At 42.5% G+C, this 21,209-nt stretch overlaps 1 protein-coding gene across 7 annotated transcripts in view; it reads left to right on the plus strand.

Moving 5' to 3' along the window:
- The window catches only part of RUFY2 (RUN and FYVE domain containing 2), a 64,381-nt gene that overhangs the window by 32,951 nt on the left and 10,221 nt on the right, over positions 1-21,209 (plus strand). For all 7 annotated transcript variants that reach the window (XM_007963261.3, XM_073019089.1, XM_038009152.2 and 4 more), the window contains 3 exons: positions 9,246-9,375; positions 9,679-9,773; positions 17,708-17,756. In XM_007963261.3, the coding sequence (XP_007961452.1) occupies positions 9,246-9,375; positions 9,679-9,773; positions 17,708-17,756 (274 nt within the window). The remainder of the gene's footprint in view (positions 1-9,245; positions 9,376-9,678; positions 9,774-17,707; positions 17,757-21,209) is intronic.

Genomic DNA, 21,209 nt, shown 5'->3' on the forward strand with positions numbered 1-21,209 from the left:
TTTTAGTAGAGACGGGGTTTCACCGTGTTAGCCAGGATGGTCTCGATCTCCTGACCTTGTGATCCACCCATCTTGGCCTCCCAAAGTACTGGGATTACAGGCTTGAGCCACCGCGCCCGGCCAAATTTTTTTTTAGAGATGAGGTCTTATTATGTTGCTCAGGCTAGTCTTGAATGCCTGGCCTCAAATAATCCTCTGGCGTCAGCCTTCTGAGTAGGTGGGATTACAGGTGTGAGCCACCATGCCAAGCTCTTTAGCCATTCTTTTAGGGTATGTCTGTTGGCAATAAATTCTATTTTACCTTCATTTCTGAAGGATATTTTCATTGGGTATAGAATTCTGGCCGGGCGCGGTGGCTCACGCCTGTAATCCCAGCACTTTGGGAGGCCGAGGCGGGCGGATCACAAGGTCAGGAGATCGAGACCATGGTGAAACCCCGTCTCTACTAAAAATACAAAAAATTAGCCGGGCGCAGTGGCGGGCGCCTGTAGTCCCAGCTACTCGGGAGGCTGAGGCAGGAGAATGGCGTGAACCCGGGAGGCGGAGCTTGCAGTGAGCTGAGATTGCGCCACTGCACTCCAGCCTGGGCGACAGAGCGAGACTCCGTCTCAAAAAAAAAAAAAAAAAAAAAAAAAAAAAAAAAAAAAAAAAGAATTCTGGGTTGGCAGTTCTTTTAGCACTAGAGAAATCTTACACCACTTTCTCTTGGCCTTTATGGTTTTCTGATTAAAAATACACTGTCATTTGAATTGTTTCTCTTTAGGCGTTAATGTCATTTCTGTCTTACTGCTTTCAAAAAAAATTTTTTTTGGGATTTAACCTATTTAGGATTTGGTCAGCTTCTTATGTCTGTAGGTTTATGTCTTTGTCAAATTTGGGAAATTTTCAGCCATTACTTTTTCAGATATATTTTTTTTAGTGTCAGTTGCCTTCTCCTTCCCTTCAGAGACTCTTGATACCATGAATGTTGGGTCTTTTTTTTTTTTTGAGATGGAGTCTTGTTCTGTTACCAGGCTGGAGTGCTGTGGTGCGATCTTGGCTCTCTGCAACTTCCTGGATTCAAGTGGTTCTTCTGCCTCAGCCTCCTGGGTAGCTGGGACTACAGGCACGTGCCACCATGCCCAGCTAATTTTTTTTTTTTTTGAGATGAGGTCTCAGCCTGTCACCCAGGCTGGAGTACAGTGGTGCGATCTCAGCCCACTGCAACCTCTGCTGCCTGGTTCAAGCGATTCTCCTGCCTCACCCTCCTGAGTAGCTAGAATTACAGGTGCCTGCCACCACGCCCAGCTAATTTTTTTTTTGTATTTTTAGTAGAGACGGGGTTTCACCATCTTAGCCAGGTTGGTCTAAAATTCCTGACCTTGTGATTCACCCGCCTTGGCCTCCCAAAGTGCTGGTATTACAGGCGTGAGCCACTGCGCCTGGCCTTTTTTTTTTTTCCCCGAGATGGAGTCTCATACTGTTGCCCAGGCTGGAGTGCAGTGGCATGATCTTGGCTCACTGCAAGCTCCGCCTCCCGGGTTCATGCCATTCTCCTGCCTCAGCCTCCTTAGTAGCTGGGACTACAGGTGTCCGCCACCACACCTGGCTAATTTTTTGTAGTTTTAGTAGAGACAGGGTTTCTATGTTAGCCAGGATGGTCTCGATCTCTTGACCTCGTGATCCGCTCACCTTGGCCTCCCAAAGTGCCGGGATTTTATAGGCGTGAGCCACTGTGCCCAGGTGATCTTTTTTTTTTTTTTTTTTTTAGTAGTCCCACCAGTTCCTGTTCAGATTGGATTATTTCTGTTGTTATATTTTCAAATTCATTCATTCTTCCCTCACCATCTTCATTCTTCTCTTGAGCCCTTTCAGCAAGATTATTGTATTTTTCAGTCCTAAGATTTCCATTTGATCTATTTTCTTTTGTTGTTTGTTTTGTTTTTGTTTAGTTTTGAGATAGGATCTTGCTGTTGACCAGGCTGTAGGGCAGTGGCATGATCATGGCTCACTGTGAACTTGAACTTCTGGACTCAAGTGATCCTTCTGCCCAAGCTTCCTAGGACTACAGGCATACACCCCTATGCTTGGCTAATTTATTTATTTTTTTATTTTTTGTAGAGATGAGGGCTATGGTATGTTGTCCAGGCTGGTCTTGAACTCCTGGTCTCAAGTGATCCTCCTATATTGGGCTCCCAAAGTGTGGGAATTATAGATGTGAGCCATGGTGCCTGGCCAGGCTCTTTTTTATGTTTATTTCCTTTCTTCTTTCTTTCCTCATGATTTTTCAGATGTGTCTTAATTGGTAGTGGGAGCATTTTAATGGTGGCTGCTTTAAAATTCTTGACAGATAATTCCACCATCTGGAACTATGATGTTAGCATCTGTTGATTGATGTTTCTCACCTAACTTGAGACCTTCCTGGGCCTTAGTATAACAGATGTTTTTCAGTCGCATCCAGGATACTTTGGGTAGAATAAGACTCTGGATTTTATATATTGTTTTGGCAGGCCTCCACTGAAACCACACTAGTAGGGGGATGTGGACAGTAACCCTTTATGTCAAATGGAGTTGGAAGCCCAAGACCATTCCAGGTGGGATGGAATAGGGTGCCTAATAACTGCAGGGATTGAAATCTGAATCTTTCAGTCAGCTTCCACTGATACTGTGGAGAAGGGGAGTGGTGCCATGTTACTGTTGGCGGGTAGTGGAAGTCCAGGCTCTCCTCTTGGTTTCTGCTGAAACCATCTTGGAGGAGAGAGGACAAGAAGCCTCATTACCACTGGGTGGAGGTAATCCAGGCTCTCAACTGGCTTTCGCTGATACTGTGGGGGTGGTTAAGAAATGCCTTGTTAGGCCAGGCATGGTGGCTCACGCCTGTAATCCCAGCACTTTGGGAGGCAGAGACGGGTGGATCACCTGAGGTCAGGAGTTCGAGGCCAGCCTGGCCAACATGGCGAAACCCCATCTCTACTAAAAATAGAAAAATTAGTGAGGCGTAGTGGCTGGTGCCTGTAATCCCAGTTACTCGGGAGGCTGAGGTGAGAGAATCACTTGAACCTGGGAGGCAGAGGTTGCAGTGAGCCAAGATTGTGCCACTGCACTCCTGCCTGGGTGACAGAGCAAGACTATCTCAAAAAAAAAAAAAAAAAAAGGAAAAAGAAAAAAGAAATGCCTTTTTATTGCTGCATGCAGATTCAAGTCCCAGGTTACTCTTCCATTGTTACCAGTGAGGTTGCTTGAGAGACACTTTGTTTTATTTTTTCTTTGTTTTTTCCCTTAGATCCAGGGATAGACTGCATTCGTTTACTTTCTGTTTTTCTGAGACAGAGTTTTCGCTCTGTTGCCCAGGCTGGAGTGCAGTGGCTCAATCTCGACTCACTGCAACCTCTGCCTCTCGGGTTCAAGCGATTCTTGTGCCTCAGCCTCTTTAGCAGCTGGGATTACAGGCGCGTACCGCCATGCCTGGCTAATTTTTTGTAGAGATGAGGTTTTGCCATGTTGGTCAGGCTGGTCTCGAGCTCCTGACCTCAGGTGACCCACCTACCTTGTCCTCCCAAAGTGATGGGTTTACAGGCATGAGCCACTGTGCCTGGCCCAGATTAGTTTACTTTCTGTTGATATAACTGGGTACCTGAGATTGGGTAATTTAAAAAGAAAACAGGCTTATTTCTTACAATTCTGGAATCTGGGAAGTCCAAGATTGGGCAGCCACATTTGGTCATCTTCTGGTGAGGGCTTTGTGCTGCATCCTAACATGGCAGAAGACATCACAGGGCAAGAGGAGTGTACTGAGAGTCAAACTGGCTTTTGTTTATTATTTTTATTTATTATTTTTCTTATAGAGATGTGGTCTCACTATATTGCCCAGGCTGGTCTTGAACTCCTAGACTAAAGTGATCCTCCTACCTTGGCCTCCCAAAGTGCTTGGATTACAGGTGTGAGCCACCATTCCTGGCCTACCAAACTGACTTTTATAACAGACCCATTCTTGTGATAACCCATTAGTCCATTAACCTGTTAATTCATTCATGAAGGCAGAGACCTCATGAGCCAATTACCTCTTAAAGGCCTCACCTGTTTGTTGTTTTTTTTTTTTTTGAGACAAGGTCTGGCTCTGTTGCCCAGGCTGGAGTACAGTGATACGATCTCAGCTTACTGCAGCCTTGACCTCCCCAGTTCAGGCAATCCTCCTGCCTCAGCACCCCTAGTAGCTGGGACTATAGGCACACACCACCACACCTGGCTAATTGTGTTTTTTGTAGAGATGAGGTTTCACCATGTTGACCAGGCTGGTCTCAAACTCATGACCTCAAGTGATCCGCTTGCCTTGGCCTCCGAGAGTGCTGGGATTACTGGCGTGAGCCACTGTGCCGGCAAGGCCTTACCTCTTATGTTGTTAAACTGGGCATTAAGTTTCAATGTGAGTTTTGAAGAGGACAACCATTCAAACCATACCAGATGCCTTATTACTGCTGGGGGTTAGGAAGTTTCAGGCTCCCACTTGGCATTTTCTGATACTACCACAGCAGGGTGCAAGAAGGTTACCTCATCATTGCCAGGCAAGAGTAGAAATCCAGGCTCCTCACTCAGCTTTTGCTGACTGAGGTTTGTTGCGGGGGCATGGGTTTTTTCTCAGGTGTTTTGCTGGAATAGGACATTTATTGTCCAAAGTTTTCTGTCTTGCTAGGCTATTTCCTGGCCCTTTGGCATGGGAACAGCTCTTCTTGGGGCTTTTTTTTGGTCTATGCCCATTAGTATTTAATGGGTTGAGGGCTTCATCAACACCTAATCTGACCTATATGTGAGACAAAAAGAAACCTGAGGTAACTCATCACCATGTTCTTTGATTCCTGGAGTTCCTAGCTGATCAAACATCTTCTCTTTACTTTCTGAAGTCTTCTTTTGTTGTTGTTTTGAGGTGGAGTTTCACTCTTGTTGCCCAGGCTGGAGTGCAATGGCACGATCGCGGCTCACTGCAACCTCCGCCTCCCGGGTTCAAGCGATTCTCCTGCCTCAGCCTCCCAAGTAGCTGGGATTACAGGCATGTGCCACCATGCTTGGCTAATTTTGTATTTTTAGTGGAGACGGGGTTTCTCCATGTTGGCCAGGCAGGTCTTGAACTCCCGACCTCAGGTGATCCGCCTATCTGGGCCTCCCAGAGTGCTGGGATTACAGGCGTGAGCCACTGTACTTGGCCTTGGAGTCTTCTTATGTATGTTTTACGTATAATGTCCAGAGTTTTTAACTGTACTTAGTTGGAGGGATAGGGAATAATGTGCTTACTTCATCTTTTCCAGAACCAGAATTCTGTATTCCATTTAAATCTACCACAAATATAATAATTTGAGGAATTAATATGTAGAATTCCCTGGCTTTAGTCCAGGGAATATTACTGTGGTTAAAAACCTACAGGCCGAGCCTGGTGGCTCACGCCTGTAATCCTAGAACTTTTGAGAGGCTGAGGCAGGTGGATCATGAGGTCAGGAGTTCGAGACCAGCCTGACTAACATGGTAAAACCCCGTCTCTACTAAAAATTTTTAAAAAATTAGCCAGTCGTGGTGGCGGGCGCCTGTAATCCCAGCTACTCAGAAGGCTGAGGCAGGAGAATCGCTTGAACCCGGGAGGCGGAGGTTGCAGTGTGTCGAGGTCGCGCCACTGCACTCCAGCCTAGGCGACAGAGCACGACTCCACCTCAAAAAAAGAAAAGAAAAGAAAAGAAAATCCATATTATTTCTACACTGTGAAAACTGTGAAACTGAAATCCACTCCCAAAGCCAAAAGCAGGGCCGGGCGTGGTGGCACATGGTTGTAATCCCAGTGCTTTAGGAGGCTGAGGCGAGAGGATTGCTTGACGCCAGGAGTTTAAGACCAGCCTGAGCAACATAATGAGACCCTGTCTCTACAAAAAGAAAGAAAGAAAGAAAAAATTAGCTGGGTGTTTTGGCACACACCTGTAGCCCCAGCTGCTCGGCAGGCTGAGGCAAAAGGATTGCTTGAGCCCAGGAGTTCAAGGTTGCTGTGAGCTGATTGTGCCACTAAACTTCAGCCTGCTGGGTGACAGAGTGAGTTCTTGTCTCTAAAAACAGAACAAAACAAAAACCCCAAAACATTCAGAAAAAAAAAATTCCTCTTAATTTTAAGTTTCAAGGAGCATTTAAGTCATCAGATTTATTAATGGTGCCCTGGGTTTGTTGTGTAAGTCTCTGTGCCTTGTCAAATGAAGCACATGAAGAACACGACTGGGATACCTGGCCCATCAGTAGAATAGTCTTGAAACTCTGGTACTCTGTTACTGAATTACCTTTCTAGTGTTTGACAAAAGCATGGGCAAGACAATCTGATATTCTGCAGTAATGCAACTTATTCTGTAGTGATAACCCAATTTTTTTTTTTTTTTTTGGTCACCCGGGCTGGAGTACAGTGGCGCGATCTCAGCTCACTGCAACCTCCACCTCCTGGGTGCAAGCAATTCTCATGCTTCAGCCTCCCGAGTAGATGAGATTACAGGCGCCCGCCACCATGCCCAGATAGTTTTTGTGTTTTTAGTAGAGACAGGTTTCACCATGTTGGCCAGGCTGGTCTCAAATTCCTGACCCCAGGTGATCCACCCGCCTCAGCCTCCCAAAGTGCTGGGATTACAGGCATGAACCATAAATATATATATTTTAGAGTCTCACTCTGTTGCCTAGGCTGGAGTGCAGTGGTGCGATTTTAGCTCACTGCAACCCCTGCCTCCAAGGTTCAAGCGATTCTCATGCTTCAGCCTCCTGAATAGCTGGGATTAAATGTGTATGCCACCACGCCTGGCTAATTTTTGTATTTTTAGTACAGACAGGGTTTCACCATGTTGGCCAGGCTGTTCTCGAACTCTTGACCTCAGGTGATCCACCTGCCTCGGCCTCCCAAAGTGCTGGAGTTACAGGCATAAGCCACTGTGCCCAGCCTGAAAATGTTTTCTAAGTTTATTGTTTAGTTTAAAATTTTGATTATAGTGGTTTTTATTTAGACATTTTAATTCTTTATGTACTTTCATCTTCCTTTTTCTTTTTCTTTTTTTTTTTGAGATGGAATCTTGCTCTGTCACCCAGGCTGGAGTGCAGTGGTGAGGTCTTGGCTTACTACAACCTCCGCCTCCCGGGTCCAAGCGATTCTCCTGCCTCAGCCTCCCAAGTAGTAGAATTACAGGCGGGCACCAGCACACCCGGCTAAATTTTGTATTTTAGTAGAGAGGGGGTTTCACCCTGTTGGGCAGGCTGGTCTTGAACTCCTGGCCTCAAGAGATCTGCCCGCTTTGGCCTCCCAAAATTTTGGGATTACAGGCATGAGCCACCATGCCTGGTACATCTTCCGTTTTTCCTTTTATGGTTTTTGCTTTCAGTATTCAACATGTATTCTGACAATATATTTATATAACTTAAAAACAAAATTTTCCTTTTTCATTCACTTTTTTTTTGATTCTGGATGATGAGGCCATTCAACAGGGTACTGTGTGCTTTGGTTACTTCAGTGTTTGTAACATACACAGTAAGTCCTCACATTATGTAACATACACAGTAAATTCTCACTTAATGTCATTGACAGGTTCTTGGAAACTCTGACTGAGTGAAGTGATGCTAACTGAAACCAGTTTTATCATAGGCTACTTGGTGTGAAGAAGAGTTAAGTTTCTACTGCATAATTATTTTCACAAAAAATCACTAAACTGCTAACTAAAGACCTTCTGGTCTTCTAGTATTAAATATTGAAGTAAACGTGAGTTATACATACATTTAAGGAAAGATGAATAAAAACGAGTAAGCTCATTCTTTGCCCAATTATTACAGTTCAGGCTCACTGGTGGCCGGAGCCTATCCTGGCAAGTTGGGCACCCAGTGGGAACCAGTCTTCCACAGGACACTATTCCATCACAGGATGTACCCAAACACACCCACACTCAGGCTGGGACAATGTAGATAATGCCAGTTCATCTAATGTGCACATCTTTGGGATCTGGGAGGAAACTGGAGTACCTGGAGAAGACTTACACAGACATGGAGAGAATGTGCAGACTTCACACAGACAGTGGCCCCAGTGGGAGTCAGTTTTTTTTTTCTTGTCAGTGTTATAAGGAAGTAACAGTTGAAGAGATGCTGTTCAAATTTTAAATTTGTAGTAAAATAGTATTTATCAATAATTTTGTAAATTCCATTTTCAGGTACTCTTCTCTTCAACCTGAATTACAAAATCTAAAATTTATTCCACTGGAAAATATATGGCTGTATATGGAAATGCTAACTATGAGGAAATAAAAACTAATCTAAATATTAACACAAAAATATTAAAATAATGTACTCAACATTATAATGTTGCAATTAAAATATAAAGTATTAGTAACTGTAGTATTGTTAGTAGATAAATGCCTCACTTGTTATAACTGTTTATGAGAAATAATCATGGAAGTGATTTGTGTTCTTTTTTTAGTCAGCTTAAAATGTGGAAATTCAACTATGTTTGCTTTGCCAGCTAGCACCTTTAGAATAATTCAGGAGTTTTAGTGGCAGGCCTGTAGTCTCAGATGCTGAGAGGCTGAGGTGGGAGGATCACTTGAGCCCAGGAGTTGAGTCCAGCCTGGCAACATAGCAAGACCCTGTCTCCAAAAAAAAAAAAAAGAAGAAGAAGAAGATTGCAGGAATGCTTTCAGAATTGGCATTTCCAGGCAGTGTGGACTTTCCCCCAATGTCTGCTTGGTTTTAGGTCTTTCATGTGATTGGTCAGCTTCCAACAGTAATTTGCAAATTAGCACTCTGCAACAGGGCTGATTTTGCCGTTACTGAAGTTAAACTGATTTAGCAATTGCTATAATTCTTATATTGGAATAAAGTTTTTTTGTAAAATTTTTCACATGGCATAGAAGTGTAAGACAATTAGAATCTTACGTTCCTCCTGTTAGTTCCATTCCCAAGATGTAACCAGTTTTAATATTATGGTGTTTGCCTTTCCAAGGCATTTTCTATGCTTATGCAATATTTATGTCTATGGAATTAATGATGTAAATGGTTTAGCAAGGATTGTTTCATGGCTGGCAAATGAGTCAGTATTTTGTGGTTGGAAAACCCTGTGCTGCTGAACTTGTTTACCGAAAAATATTTGTGAAAGAAAATGTCTGAAAAATGCATTACAAAGGCCAAAGTAGTAAACCAAAAGGGTGATTTTAGTAAAGAATACATAACAACTGTCATGTGAGAAATAGCACTGAGCTTCTGTGTGTTATTTGTCATTCAAGGGTGCAACTGGAAACTGACTTGAAGATTGAGAAGGAATGGAGGCAAACTTTGCAGGAAGATCTTCAAAAGGAGAAAGATGCCTTATCTCATCTTAGAAATGAGACTCAACAAATCATTAGTCTTAAAAAAGTAAATAGTGGTAAAACTTCAAAAATTCTATCTTGACAAATGTTAACTTATTTAAAAAGATAAATTATAATTTACATTATACCAAGGAAACGGATATACTAGTCATCTTAAAAAATATCAGTGAAGAGATTAAGTAAATGGAAAATAGTTGATACATACAGCAGCTAGGAAAGAGCTTTGGACACCATTTGTTTCTTTTAAAAAGCTAAAGGATGTTTGTTTCTGATTAATGGTATATATACATTCTGGAGTTTCTTGTTTCTTTCTTTTAAATTGCATTTTCTGTCTTTTATTGTTCTGAAGGAGTTCCTTAACCTCCAGGATGAAAATCAGCAGTTGAAAAAAATATATCATGAACAAGAGCAAGCTCTTCAAGAACTCGGCAACAAACTTAGCGAGTAATTTCTTTTTTCCTTCAACTAAGTAGTCATTATTGACTTTTATAAAAGATATAAGTGTGCCAGATCTATTAGGGAGAAAAGTTTAACACAGGAAAGATATGAACTAGGCAGGGCGCGGTGGCTCACGCCTGTAATCCCAGCGTTATGTAATTCTGGGCCAAGGCGGGCGGATCATGAGGTCAGGAGTTCACCCAGACTCGCCAATATGGTGAAACCCTGTCTTTACTAAAAATACAAAAATTAGCTGCTTGTGGTGGCGTGTGTCTGTAATCCCAGCTACTTGGGAGGCTGAGACACAAGAATCACTTGAACCCAGGAGGTGGAGGTTGCAGTGAGCTGACTCCAGCCTGGCGACAGAGCAAGACTCTGTCTCAAAAGAAAAAAAAAAAAAAAAAAGAGAAAGATGTGAACTATTAAACAAAACAAAAACTATAAAGATTAAAAAATGAGACTAGACTAGAGAGATTTTATTTAAAGTTTTACTCATTTTAGTAGACTTAGCTTTGAATATTTCCCAATAGATGAAAACTAACACTCTTGTTCAATTTCTTCAGTATCAGAGAATTCAGAAGTTATTAATATATTTTTCTTAGAAAAACAGAAGCTGAGGTTTCAAAATATCCAGGGAGCTGTCTTTCAGATTGTTTTGAGAAGAAGCCAGCATCATGAGAAGTGGAGGTTGTTTCATGCCTCCTGGAGACAGGGCTTAACTTCATACAGTTTGGCTTTGTTGAAGTAAAATGTCATTGGGATCCTGTAAAGACAAGATGGAGAAGTGGTGTTCTGCCTTTCTCACATTTCGTTTTTTTTTTCAAAGACAGGGTCTCGCCTAGGCTGGAGTATAGTGGTATAATCATAACTCACTGCAGCCTTGACCTCCTGGGCTCAAGCAACCCTTTTACCTTTCAGCTTACCAAGTAGCTGAGACTACAGGCATGCACCATCATGCCCTACTAATTTTTATTTTTTATAGAGATGGATGGGGTCTTGCATGTTGCCCAGGCTGGTCTCAAACTCCTGACCTCAAGCAGTCTTCCGACCTCAGCCTCCCAAAATGCTGGGATCACAGGTGTGAGTCACTGTTCCCAGCCACATTTTCCTTTTGTTCCCCATGGTCTGTGTTTTGGGTTAGCAGCTTTTTTTTTTTTTTTTTTTTTTTTTTATTTGCTTTATTTTTATTTAAGGCCTGGTAATGACATTCAGCAAAGTTTTCCTGAAAGATTTCTCTCTCCCTGAGAATAATTTTTCCTATTATTTACATGTACATGGCCCGTGTGCCTTTGATTTCTATTTTTTAAATTAATTTATTATTATTATTATACTTTAAGTTCTAGGGTACATGTGCATAACGTGCAGGTTTGTTACATATGTATACTTTGCCTGATTGAACATACTACCGGATATTTGGAATAAGCTCAAGGAGGTTTAATTTAGTATTGAATGTACCACTGCCACATTTAAAAAATATAGTCACTTTAAATTTTTTTTATTTATTTTTATTTGTTTTGAAACAAGTCTTTCAAGTTGCCCAGGCTGGAGTGCAGTGACGCAGTCACAGCTCACTGCATCCTTGATCTCTGAGACTCACGCTGTTCTCTTATCTCAAGCCTCCGGAGTAGCTGGGACCACAGACGCACACCACCTTGCCCGGCTAATTTTTTAAAAATTTTTTGTAGAGTTAGGATCTTGCTATGTTGCCCAGGCTGAACTCCTGGGCTCAAGACATCATCCTGCCTCAACCTCTCAGAGTGCTGAGATTACAGGTGTGAGCTACTGTGCCCAACCCACTTTTTTAAATACGGAAAAGTAAAAATAAGAAAGCTACAGTGTCTCATAATCTCATTACCGATATAAATCTCTTTGATGTTTTATGTGATTAGAACATTCAAATAGCACATAAAGGTTTAAGATAAAAAAGCAAGTACTTCCCTTCTCCTGAGTATTAATCCCCAAAGTTTAGCTAACCTCAAACAATTCTATATGTAAACATCTTGTCATCGATTTAGATAAAATTAGTTATATGGACATATATGTCATTTGTATATATTCAATTAAGTAGAAATCATACTAGAATGGAGACTGAGTTGCTAAAGGTGGGATTCCATTAAAAGATAATGCAACCAATTTCCAAGGACATAAGAAGGAGTAATTCACTAGAACCACAAAAGGAAATATTAGATCTCAAAAAGATAAAGCTGTTTTTGTCTTTACAGCTTTTCAAAGAACAATTCGCATTGTGGTTCTGATAAGCAAGATTTCAATTCCAATCTAACGTCTATTTATTGAGCACTTTGAGGCAGACCCTGTGCAAAGTGCTTATTACCTTATTTTCCATTTATTTATTGACAGACACTGAGCTTCTACTATGTGCCAGGCACTATACTAAGTGCTAGACACTAAACAGTGAGCCATCCTCACAATAAAAAATAAGCATCTTTGCATTTACTAAGATCATAACGGTTTAATATTAAAACCATGGAATAGTAAACCTAGGAATATGTGTTACTTTTCACCCATTCCCCAACTAATACTTTTTTGTGTGTGTGTGAGAGGGAGTTTTGCTCTTGTCACCTAGGCTGGAATGCAGTGGTGCTATCTCAGCTCACTGCAACCTCTGCCTCCTGGGTTCAAGTGATTCTTCTGCCCCAGCCTCCTGAGTAGCTGGGATTATAGGTGCCCGCCACCACACCTGGCTAATTTTTAGTAGAGACAGCATTTTACCATGTTGGCCAGGCTAGTCTTGAACTCCTGACCTCAGTGATCTGCCCACCTTGGCCTCCCAAAGTGCTGGGATTACAGGCATGAGCCACCACGCCCAGCGCCTCACTTCATACGTAATAGAGACTTTATAGTTGTATTACAGGCATGATCATATAAATGTCTAGATGTTGCCTTTATTTATTTATTTGAGGCAGGGTCTCACTCTGTCACCCAGGCTGGAGTACAGTGGTGTGATCTGGGCTCACTGCAACCTCTACTTACTGGGTTTGAAAATTGAAATATTTACTCTTATCAGCTTATTATTGAAAGATTATTATTGTTATTGTTTTTTTGTTTTTTTTTTTTTCTGAGATGGAGTCTTGCTCTGTTGTCCAGGCTGGAGTGCAGTGGTGCTGTCTCGGCTCACTGCAAGTGCCGCCTCCTGGGTTCACACCATTCTCCTGCCTCAGCCTCCACAGGCGCCTGCCACCACACCCGGCTAATTTTTTTTGTATTTTGGTAGTAGAGATGGGATTTCATCGTTTTAGCCAGGACGGTCTTGATCTCCTGACTTTGTGATCCTCCCGCCTTGGCCTCCCAAACTGCTGGGATTACAGGTGTGAGCCACCGCGCCTGGCCTGAAAGATTATTTTTTTAAAAAAATTAAATAGAGACAGTCTCAGTATGTTGCCTAAGGCTGGTCTCAAACTCTGGCCTCAAGCAGTCCTCTCGCTTTGGCTTCCAAAAGCATTGATATTACAGGTGTCAGCCACTGATTCTTTTTTACATTTTTATTTATATATTTTATATGGAGGTGGGGTCTCACTCTGTTGCCCAGGCTAATCTCAAACTCCTGGGCTCAAATGATCCTCCCGCCTCCTCAGCCTCACAAAGTGTTGGGATTACAGGTGTGAGCCACCACACCTGGCCTGAAGAATTCTTATAAAAAGATAGATTTGGGCCAGGTGTTGTGGCTCACGCCCGTAATCCCAGCACTTTGGGAGGCTGAGGTGGGCAGATCACTTGAGGTCAGGAGTTCGAGGGCAGCCTGGCCAACATGGCGAAACCTCATCTCTACTAAAAATACAAAATTAGATGGGCATGGTGGCATGTGCCTGTAGTCCCAGCTACTTCGGAGGCTGAGACAGGAGAATATGTATATATGTATACACATGCATACATACATACATATATGTATATACATATATACGTATATACATGTATTTATATATGTGTGTGTGTATATATATGCATATATGTATATATTTCCTTTCAGGCTTATTTTCATTTCCTTAATTATTAAATTAGTCTACTGTAATTATATAGAAGAATAGTAATTAGAAGAATAGTCAATGTTTAAAGCATTCCAAATCTATCTTTTTTTTTGGAGACAGAGTTGCTCTGTCACCTAGGCTGGAGTGCAGTGGCGCAATCTCGGCTCTCTGCAACCTCCGCCTCCTGGGTTCAAGCAATTCTCCTGTCTCAGCCTCCTGAGTAGCTGGTACTACTACTATATATATTTATATATACTATATATATGTAAATATATATTTATAGATACTATATATATGTAAATATATATTTATATATATTTATATGTATATATATACACACACACGTATATATAAATATATATAGTAGTAGTACCAGCTATATATGTAAAATCAAAATCTCCTGCCTCAGCCTCCCGAGTAGCTGGGATTACGGATGTGCGCCACCACATCTGGCTGATTTTGTATTTTTAGTAGAGGTGGGATTTCACGATGTTGATCAGGCTAGTCTCGAACTCCTGACCTCAGGTGATCTACCCACCTTGGCCTCCCAAAGTGCTGGGATTACAGGTGTGAGCCACCGTGCCTGGCTGAGAAAGGTATTCTTGTACATTATGGTTATTGGAATTGTAGCTGATGCTCCTTTCTTTAGGACACTTAGGCCATATGTATCATAGAGAGGCTTTTTTGAGTCCATATTTATGAATAAGGGCATTTAAATCAGAAATCTATCAATATCAGTAAATTTTCATAAAAAAGTATTTCCCAGGCCGGGCACGAGACCAAGTGTCGCTCTGTCATCCAGGCTGGCATGCAGTGGCATGATCTTGGCTCACTGCAACCTCTGCCTCCTGGATTCAAGTGTTTCTCCTGCCTCAGCCTCCAGAGTAGCTGGGATTACAGGTGTGTGCCATCACTCCCGGCTAATTTTTGTATTTTTAGTAGAGACAGGGTTTTACCATGTTGGCTAGGCTGATCTCGAACTCCTGACCTCAGGTTATCTGCCTGCCTTGGCCTCCCAAAGTGCTGGAATTACAGGCGTGAGCCACTGTGCCCAGCCAAGAAAACATTTTCTGTGGTGAATACCATTAAGCCATTTTAATTCCGTATTCAATTTTTCTGTACAGCACAATTAAATCATCACTGTTGTGGCCACTATTCCCAACAGAGTCAGTTTTCCTGAGGCACATTTTGTAGATGTGAGTTTAGCCAAGAAAATGTGATTATTATGTCAGTATTTTTACAATGTGTAGTTTTACATTGATTATTTCCACCATAAGAGTCAATATGAGATGGGTGAAAGACTCACACTTCATTTTTATGTCTTGGAATGAAGAGCATTTTATAGGGCAAAGCAGATTTTTAATGTTCTGCTTCAGTAGTAGAGGCTTTAGTATCTGATGTATCATTTGATTCAGGAATTTCATTTATAAGAGAATTAATACTGATGTTTTAGTCATTCCAATTTTGTTGTTGTTGTTTGGTTTTTTTTTTTTTTGGAGACAAGAGTCTCGCTCTGTTGCCCAAGCTGGAAGGCAGTGGTGTGATCTTGGCTCATTGCAACCTACACCTTCCAGGTTCAAGCGATTTTCCTGCCTCAGCCACCTGAGTAGCTGGGAGTACAGGTGCATACCACCATGCCTGGCTAATTTTTGTATTTTTGGTAGAGATGAGGTTTCACTATGTTGGCCAGGCTGGTCTGGAACTCCTGACCTCAAGTGATCTGCCCACCTCGGCATCCCAAAGTGCTGGGATTACAGGTAGGAGCCACCGTGCCTGAACTAGTCATTGTAATTTTAATAAACAACTTTTGTGGTGAAAAATTTGAAACATGTTGAAAGATTAACAGTAGATAATAATTATATAAACTATTTTATATTCTTTTTCATTGTATATACCAAGTAACCATTTACTATAATGATGTGGCAGACACTCAGTAACAAGTCAGTAGCTGCAAGCTGTTCAGGATATATTGTGAAAATAGCTGGTTATGGAAAACTATGTAGATAATTATTCCATTTAAAATATATACACAGATGTATAGAGAAGATTACCTCTGGGTAATGGGATCACAGGTAATTAAATATTGTTTTTTATAATTTGCATTTTCATTAACATATGTATTTTCTTTTTAAAAGAAGAAACAAAATTAAATTATACCAATTGGGGCTGGGCACGGTGGCTCACGTGTAATCCTAGCACTTTGGGAGGCCGAGGCGGGTGGATCACCTGAGGTCAGGAGTTTGAGACCAGCTTAGCCAACATGGCAAAACCCCATCTCTACTAAAAATACAAAAATTAGCTGGGTGTGGTGGCGGGTGCCTACAATCCCAGCTGGTCGGGAGGTTGAGGCAGGAGAATCGCTTGAACCTTGGGGGCAGAGGTTGCAGTGAGTCGAGATCATGCTATTTCACTCCAGCCTGAGTAAAAGAGCAAAACTCCGTCTAAAAAAAAAAAAGTTATACCACTTGGTAGTAAGTTGATTCCAATACATGTATTTTCTTTTTTCTTTTTCTTGTTTTTTGAGGTGGTGTCTTGCTCTGTTGCCCAGGCTGGAGCTCATTGGCACAATCTTGGCTCAGTGCAACCTCTGCTTCCCCGGTCCAAGTGATTCTCCCTGCCTCAGCCTCCCAAGTAGCTGGGATTACAGACGCCCCTCACCACGCCCAGCTAATTTTTTTGGTATTTTTAGTAGAGATGGGGTTTCACCCATGTTGGCCAGGCTGGTCTTGAACTCCTTCCTGACCTCAGGCGGTCTGCTCACCTCCGTCTCCCAAAGTGCTGGGATTACAGGCATGAGCGATGGCACCTGGCCCAACATACATATTTTCAAAAGTGGAAAAGTGCCAGGCTTGGTGGCTCACACCTGTAGTCCCAGCACTTTGGGAGACCAAGATGGGCGGATCACTTGAAGTCAGGAGTTCAAGACCAGCCTGGCCAACATGGTGAAGCCCTGTCTCTACTAAAAATACAAAAATTAGCCTGGGAGTGGTGGCGGGTGCCTCTGATCCCAGCTACTCAAGAAACTGCGGCAGGAGAATCACTTGAACCTACGAGGTGGAGGTTGCAGTGAGTTGAGATCGTGCCACTGTACTGCAGCCTGGGTAACAGAACGAGACTTCATCAAAAAAGTGGAAAAGTATTTGCAGCTATGTCTTTCACAGTATTTTCTTTTTTGTTGCTTTTTTTGAGAGATGGCGTCTCGCTCTGTCACCCTGGCTGGAGTGCAGTGGTGTGATCTTGGTTCACTGAAACCTCTGCCTCCTGGGTTCGAGCGATTCTCCTGCCTCACCTTCCCAAGTAGCTGGGACTACAGGCGTGTACCACTATTTCCAGCTAATTTTTGTATTTTTAGTAGAGATGGAGTTTCACTGTATATTGACCAGGCTGGTCTCGAACTCCTGAACTCAGATGATTCACCCTCCTTGGCCCCACAAAGTGCTGAGCCACCACGCCTGGCTCACAGTATTTTCTTCCTTAGCTCTTCTGTATTTGCTAGAGAAATAGCGTGCATAATGGTTAGCATGTGCCCTTTGGGGTCACAGACAAGGGTTTGAATCCTGGCTCCCCCGGTTGCCAGCTCTGTGACCTCTTACAAGTGACTAAACTTCATCAGACATTTCTTCATCTTTAAAATAGGTTTTTGTATAGATTACGTGAGATTATGCATGCAAAGGCACAGAGTAAACCTACAATAAATGATAGCTATTAATATTGTCATGATCACATGAAAATGCCAGTATTTCTTAAAAAGCAAGTTTTAAACCTAAAATATTTTTGCTTTAGGACATTTAGAAAATATAGGAGAATATGAAATATTCCACTAGCCAGAGAAGACCATAAAGATCATATACTATACATAATTTTGTATCCTATGAAATACCAATACCTACTGAAATACTGAATGTTCTATATTTAAATATGTGTACTGAAATTTGGACCTATTTGTAATCTTTTTAGATCAAAACTTAAAATTGAAGACATAAAAGAAGCCAACAAAGCATTGCAGGTGAGTAGAACGTTTTCCTAAACTGGGAAGGTATGTGAAAGTCTCTAATGGAAGGTAAAGCCCTGTGTGAATCTAATGTATTATTGATGAATCCCAGGATATAAAGAGGCCAAAGCACTGAATGAGGAGCTTGGATGCTGGGAGTTCATCTCTTCCCTGTACCCCTAGAGTCACATTATTAATAACATTCCTTTAGAAACTGACCTTAGAGGCTGGGTGCAGTGGCTCACGCCTGTAATCTCAGCTCTTTGGGAGGCCGAGGCAGGTGGATCATTTGAGGTCAGGAGTTTGATACCAGCCTGGCTAACGTGGTGAAACCCCCTCTCTACTAAAAATACAAAAATTAGCCAGGTATGGTAGTGGGCGCCTGTAATCCCAGCTACTCAGGAGGCTGAGGCAGGAGAATTGCTTGAGCCCAGATGGTGGAGGTTGCAATGAGCAGAGATCACGCCATTGCACTCCAGCCTGAGCAACAGAACAAGACTCTATCTCAAAAAAAAAAAAAAGAAAGAAAGAAAGAAACTGACCTTAGAAATAATTTTACTTTCCTACAAAGTATGGCTTGATAGAGTGAAATTGCCTATGAACCTGAGAATCTTGAGTTCCTATGCCAGTCTATTACTTACTAGTTCTTTTACTTTCAGCAAGTCGTGTATCCTCATTGAGCCTCAGCTTCCTCTTCTGAAATAGGCTGATGATTCTGCATAGGGTTGCTCTGAATATTGAGTAGGTTAATGCATGTGAGTGAAAGTGGTTGGTACAGCTTACCAGTATGGTTGTGAATGTGTCTGAATCCTTGCTACAACATAGAAGAAAGGACAGTGTCTGTGTGATCACTTCAGTGACAGTTGTTCCTACCCAACAACTTCATTTTTTAAAATCAAGAAGTGTCACACCAGTAATCCCAGCACTTGGAGGGGCCGAGGCAGGAGGATTGCCTGTGGCCAGGTGTTCAAGACTAGCCTGGGCAACATAGACCTTGTTTCTACTAAATAATAAGAAAAAATTAGCCAGGTGTGGTGGTGCAGGTCTGTAGTCTCAGCTACTTGGGAGGCTGAGGTGGGAGGATTACTTGAACCTGGGAGGTTGAGGCTACAGGGAGCCTTGATCGCGCTACTGCACGCCAGCCTGGGTGACAAAAAAATGTTACATGAAAATCATTTAAAAAAAATAATACTGGCCGGGCGCGGTGGCTCAAGCCTGTAATCCCAGCACTTTGGGAGGCCGAGACGGGTGGATCACGAGGTCAGGAGATCGAGACCATCCTGGCTAACACGGTGAAACCCCGTCTCTACTAAAAAATACAAAAAACTAGCCGGGCGAGGTGGCGGGCGCCTGTAGTCCCAGCTACTCAGGAGGCTGAGGCAGGAGAATGACGTGAACCCGGGAGGCGGAGCTTGCAGTGAGCTGAGATCCGGCCACTGCACTCCAGCCCGGGTGACAGAGCGAGACTCCGTCTCAAAAAAAAAAAAAAAAAATAATAATAATAATAATACTAAGAAGATTTAACACCAAATAATATAAATAATAATAACGATGATGGTAGCAGTCTCTTGTTCTTCACTCCCTTGTCCTTTATCTGCCCTAGCTCCTGCCACCCAAAGGGAGCTACTTTCAGTTTTTTAGCTGTTTCTTCTGGCATTTATCCCTGTATTTCTAACTAATGTTCAGTATGTACTATTTGCTGTTGATTCAGCAGTTTTAGACTTATATATTAACTTCTTCATATGGTGGATGTAGAGTTTTGCTCACTCTCATTTTGGTCTTTCCGGTCTCCCAGTATAATTAAGTAAAGTTTTTTGTGGCATTCATTTACTTTATATATATATTTTATTTATGTTATTTTATTTATTATTTTGTTTGAGATGGGGTCTTGCTGTGTTGCCCAGGCTGGAGTACACTGGCACAATCATAGTTCACTGCAGTCTCACACTCTTGGGCTTAAGCTGTCCTCTTGCCTCAGCCTCCTGAGTAGCTGGGATCACAGGTGCGTGTCACCTCGCCTGGCTAATTTTTACATTTTTTGTAGAGACAGTATCTGCTGTGTTGTCTAGAGTGGTCTTGAACTCCTGTCCTCAGGCAGTCCTCCGGTCTTGGCCTCCTGAAGTGCTGGGATTACAAGCATGATCCACCATACCTGTCTTATTCTATATATTTTTTTGAGACGGAGTCTTGCGTCTTCACCCAGGCTGGAGTGCAATGGCATGATCTCAGCTCACTGCAACCTCTGCCTCCAGGGTTCGGTGATTCCCAGGCTGGAGTGCAATGGCATGATCTCAGCTCACTGCAACCTCTGCCTCCAGGGTTCGGTGATTCTCCTGCCTCAGCCTCCCCAGCAGTTAGAATTACAGGCACCTGCCACCAAGGCCAGCTATTTTTTTTCTTTTCTTTTTTTTTTTTTTTTTTTTTTGAGACGGGGTCTCGCTCTGTTACCCAGGCTGGAGTGCAGTGGCACGATCTCAGCTCACTGCAACCTCTGCCTCCTGGGTTCAAGCGATTCTCCTGCTTCAGCCTCCCGAGTAGCTGGGACTACAGGTGCGTCCTACCACACCCGGCTAATTTTTGTATTTTTAGTAGAGACAGTTTCGCCATGTTGGCGAGGCTGGTCGCAAACTCCTGACCTCAGGTGATTCACCTGCTTCGGCCTCCCAAAGTGCTGGGATTACAGGTGTGAGCCACCGTGTCTAGCCCCTACTCTGAATTTTTTATTATGACTATTTAAATGTTGTTCCTTGCTGAGCCAGGTACTGTGATTATGTTTTCTTACTTGAACTACTTTATTCTTCCTGTGGAGTTAATAATTGCCCTCTTTTTTTTTTTTTTTTTTGAGATGGAGTCTGCCTCTGTTGCCCAGGCTGAAGTGCAGTGGCATGATCTCAACTCACTGCAGCCTCCACCTCCCAGGTTCAAGTGATTCTTCTGCCTCAGCCTCCTGAGTAGCTGAGATTACAGGCACGTGCCACCTGATTTTTGTATTTTTAGTAGAGATGGGGTTTCACCATATTGACTAGGCTTGTCTAGAACTCCTGACTTCGTGATCCGCCCACCTCAGCCTCCCGAAGTGCTGGGATTACAGACGTGAGCCACCGCACCCAGCCGCCCCTCTCTTTTTAAAAACAAATTAGTTGTATAACATTTGAGTTTTCTCATACCTTGAAACACCTCTATTAAAAAAAACTTCTTGATAAAGTTTTCCACATGGTAAAATATATCAGGTAATTGGTTAGGTCATTACTTTTTCTTTGATGCCTTGCCTCCAACTTCAGGAGTTCTCCACTTTACTGCTCATGTTTCCCTTTGCTGGTATTCTCAGAATTTCCTTTACCTTCCCTCTTTGTGGGAGCTCCTCTTGCCTGAATTCTGTAACTTCTCTCTTGGTATACTCCCTTATTTTGGGCAACACATCTTTCAGTAGCTTCCTGAAAATGGTGAATGAAGATAGAGGTTGTAAGA

This window comes from Chlorocebus sabaeus, chromosome 9 (assembly GCF_047675955.1).
Source record: "Chlorocebus sabaeus isolate Y175 chromosome 9, mChlSab1.0.hap1, whole genome shotgun sequence".
Classification (NCBI taxonomy): domain Eukaryota; kingdom Metazoa; phylum Chordata; class Mammalia; order Primates; family Cercopithecidae; genus Chlorocebus; species Chlorocebus sabaeus.